The 2,904-nt window shown below is 49.0% G+C and overlaps 1 protein-coding gene across 1 annotated transcript; it reads left to right on the top strand.

The window, feature by feature from the left end:
* The first annotated feature begins 336 nt into the window (after positions 1-336).
* On the top strand, positions 337-732 carry LOC142728787 (histone H2B 1.1). Its single transcript, XM_075849156.1, has one exon. It carries the CDS (start codon positions 352-354, stop codon positions 730-732), a length of 381 nt encoding a protein of 126 aa, XP_075705271.1. The 5' UTR covers positions 337-351.
* The last annotated feature ends 2,172 nt before the right edge of the window (positions 733-2,904 follow it).

Consider the following 2,904-nt stretch of genomic DNA (forward strand, 5'->3'; position numbering starts at 1 on the left):
ATGAATCACTGGAGTAGTTGTACTATTAATGTGTTCTGTACAGTATAGTTAGTGCACCAATGAGGACAGCGCCACCATCTACACGAGGCAGTAGTTAACTACTGCACCGCTCACCAGCTCCTGTGATCGGATAGATTTAAATCCACCAACAGAGAACAGACTCGTGGGAACCACCAATTAGCTGCCCTGGGAGTGGCTTATGACGAATCCATAGGTCACATGACTTGATCTTCCAGTAGAACAGCGGTCAGACAGCGTTGCTCATTTGCATAGCCCGTGTATAAATACAGCAGCGGTGGGAGGGTAAAGTATTCCGTTATCTCAGTTGAGAGGAGATTGCAGTGTGTTATCATGCCTGAGCCCGCCAAGTCTGCCCCGGCGCCCAAGAAAGGCTCCAAGAAAGCCGTGACCAAGACACAGAAGAAGGACGGCAAGAAGCGGAGAAAGAGCAGGAAGGAAAGCTACGCCATTTACGTGTACAAGGTGCTCAAGCAGGTCCACCCTGACACCGGCATCTCGTCCAAGGCCATGGGCATCATGAACTCCTTCGTCAATGACATTTTCGAGCGCATCGCAGGGGAAGCCTCCCGCCTGGCTCACTACAACAAGCGCTCCACCATCACCTCCCGGGAGATCCAGACTGCCGTGCGCCTGCTGCTGCCTGGAGAGCTGGCCAAGCACGCCGTGTCCGAGGGCACCAAGGCCGTCACCAAGTACACCAGCGCCAAGTAATGTGCCCCGTCCCTGCAGTAAGAACACAAAGGCTCTTCTAAGAGCCACCCACCTTGTCTACAACAGAGCTGTGCCTGCTATTGTCTGGCCTCCCGCTAGTCCCCCTGTTCTATGTGCGGCCGCTCTCGTGTCGGTGCAGATGCTGCTTCATACATTATGTGGCTGCCGGACAGGGAGGGACATTGCCGCGTGTGATGAAGCCGGAACACGGATCCTGCGGGCAGATGACCCGTCATAACTGTCCAGAAGAAACGGAACATTGTACATTAGGAGACGGAAGGAAGCATGGGACATCTGTAAATAACAATGATGAGGGTAGTAGTCAGATTTATAACAGATGCCAGGGAAACTGCTTGACGCCGATAGAGAACAAGCAATCACACTGGCGAGGACTGGGTAAAGGGTGGTTATTGTAATACAGGTGGAGCAGACTCTGGTGTCTCCTCTGTGCCGGGTGTTGTAATACAAGTGGAGCAGAATCTGGTGTCTCCTCTGTGCCGGGTATTGTAATACAAGTGGAGCAGACTCTGGTGTCTCCTCTGTGCCGGGTATTGTAATACAAGTGGAGCAGACTCTGGTGTCTCCTCTGTGCCGGGTATTGTAATACAGACTTTGCTGTTACAATAATCTTGCACAAAACAAAGTTTGCTCCACCCGTATTACAATAACCAGTCAACCAGAGTTTGAGGCTACAAACAAGGACATAATGCCTGTAATATGAAGGAACAGGGAAATAATGCCTGTAATATGAAGGAACAGGGACATAATGCCTGTAATATGATGGAACAGGGACATAATGCCGGTAATATGAAGGAACAGGGACATAATGCCTGTAATATGAAGGAACAGGGACATAATGCGGTAATATGAAGGAACAGGGACATAATGCCTGTAATATGAAGGAACAGGGACATAAGGCCTGTAATATGAAGGAACAGGAACATAATGCGATAATATGAAGGAACAGGGACATAATGCCTGTAATATGAAGGAACAGGGACATAAGGCCTGTAATATGAAGGAACAGGGAAATAATGCCTGTAATATGAAGGAACAGGGACATAATGCCTGTAATATGATGGAACACGGACATAATGCCGGTAATATGAAGGAACAGGGACATAATGCCTGTAATATGAAGGAACAGGGACGTAATGACTGTAATATGATGGAACAGGGACATAATGCCGGTAATATGAGAGGACAGGGACATAATGCCTGTAATATGATGGAACAGGGACATAATGCCGGTAATATGATGGAACAGGGACATAATGCCGGTAATATGAGAGGACAGGGACATAATGCCTGTAATATGATGGAACAGGGACATAATGCCGGTAATATGAGAGGACAGGGACATAATGCCGGTAATATGAGGGAACAGGGACATTATGCCGGTCACATGAGTGGACAGGGACATAATGCCGGTAAGATGAGGGAACAGGGACATAATGCCGGTAATATTAGGGAACAGGGACAATATGCCGGTCACATGAGAGGACAGGGACATAATGCCGTTAATTAGGGAACGATACGGATGTAATAAAGACGTGTTACAGGTTTGTTCGTCACCACCTTTATACTGGAGATTGGCAGCGGACGTTGGAATTGTGCGTTTCACGGTATCGTTGGATAGAGAAGAATCAGCCCGTGCAGCCCGCAGATAACAAGATCCTAATGCAGCAGCAGCTCTGCGCTATCACACCCGGGAATGTCCCCCCATATCCTGCAGCATGAAGGAGCGGCTGCACGGACTGAACGACTCTTCCAGACATGGGAGACCAGCGGGAATAAAGACATGCGCACGAATAAGCACAAGATGGAGGCGGCAGCTCTGTTGTAGACTTGGTGGGGGCTCTTAGAAGAGCCTTTGGGTTCTTACTGCAGGGACGGGGCACATTACTTGGCGCCTAATGAGAAGAATCCGCTGCTGCTTTATTCCTGCTCCATTCGAGTTCAGGCGGGAGATGTTCCTATTGGTAGAGACGGAGGAGGGGGCGTCGTGTTATCTGCGAGTCTATAGAAATATTCTACTTCCTCATTGGCTACAGTGTCTGGCGTTGAATATAAGTTTTAGATGCGGCCAATCAGAGAAGAAGCCCTCTGCTCCATCTGGGTATAAGAAGTGACGGTCGGAGCGCAGCCGTTAGATCTGATCAGATAATAGAC

The sequence above is a fragment of the Rhinoderma darwinii genome, unplaced genomic scaffold (assembly GCF_050947455.1).
Source record: "Rhinoderma darwinii isolate aRhiDar2 unplaced genomic scaffold, aRhiDar2.hap1 Scaffold_690, whole genome shotgun sequence".
Lineage (NCBI taxonomy): Eukaryota > Metazoa > Chordata > Amphibia > Anura > Rhinodermatidae > Rhinoderma > Rhinoderma darwinii.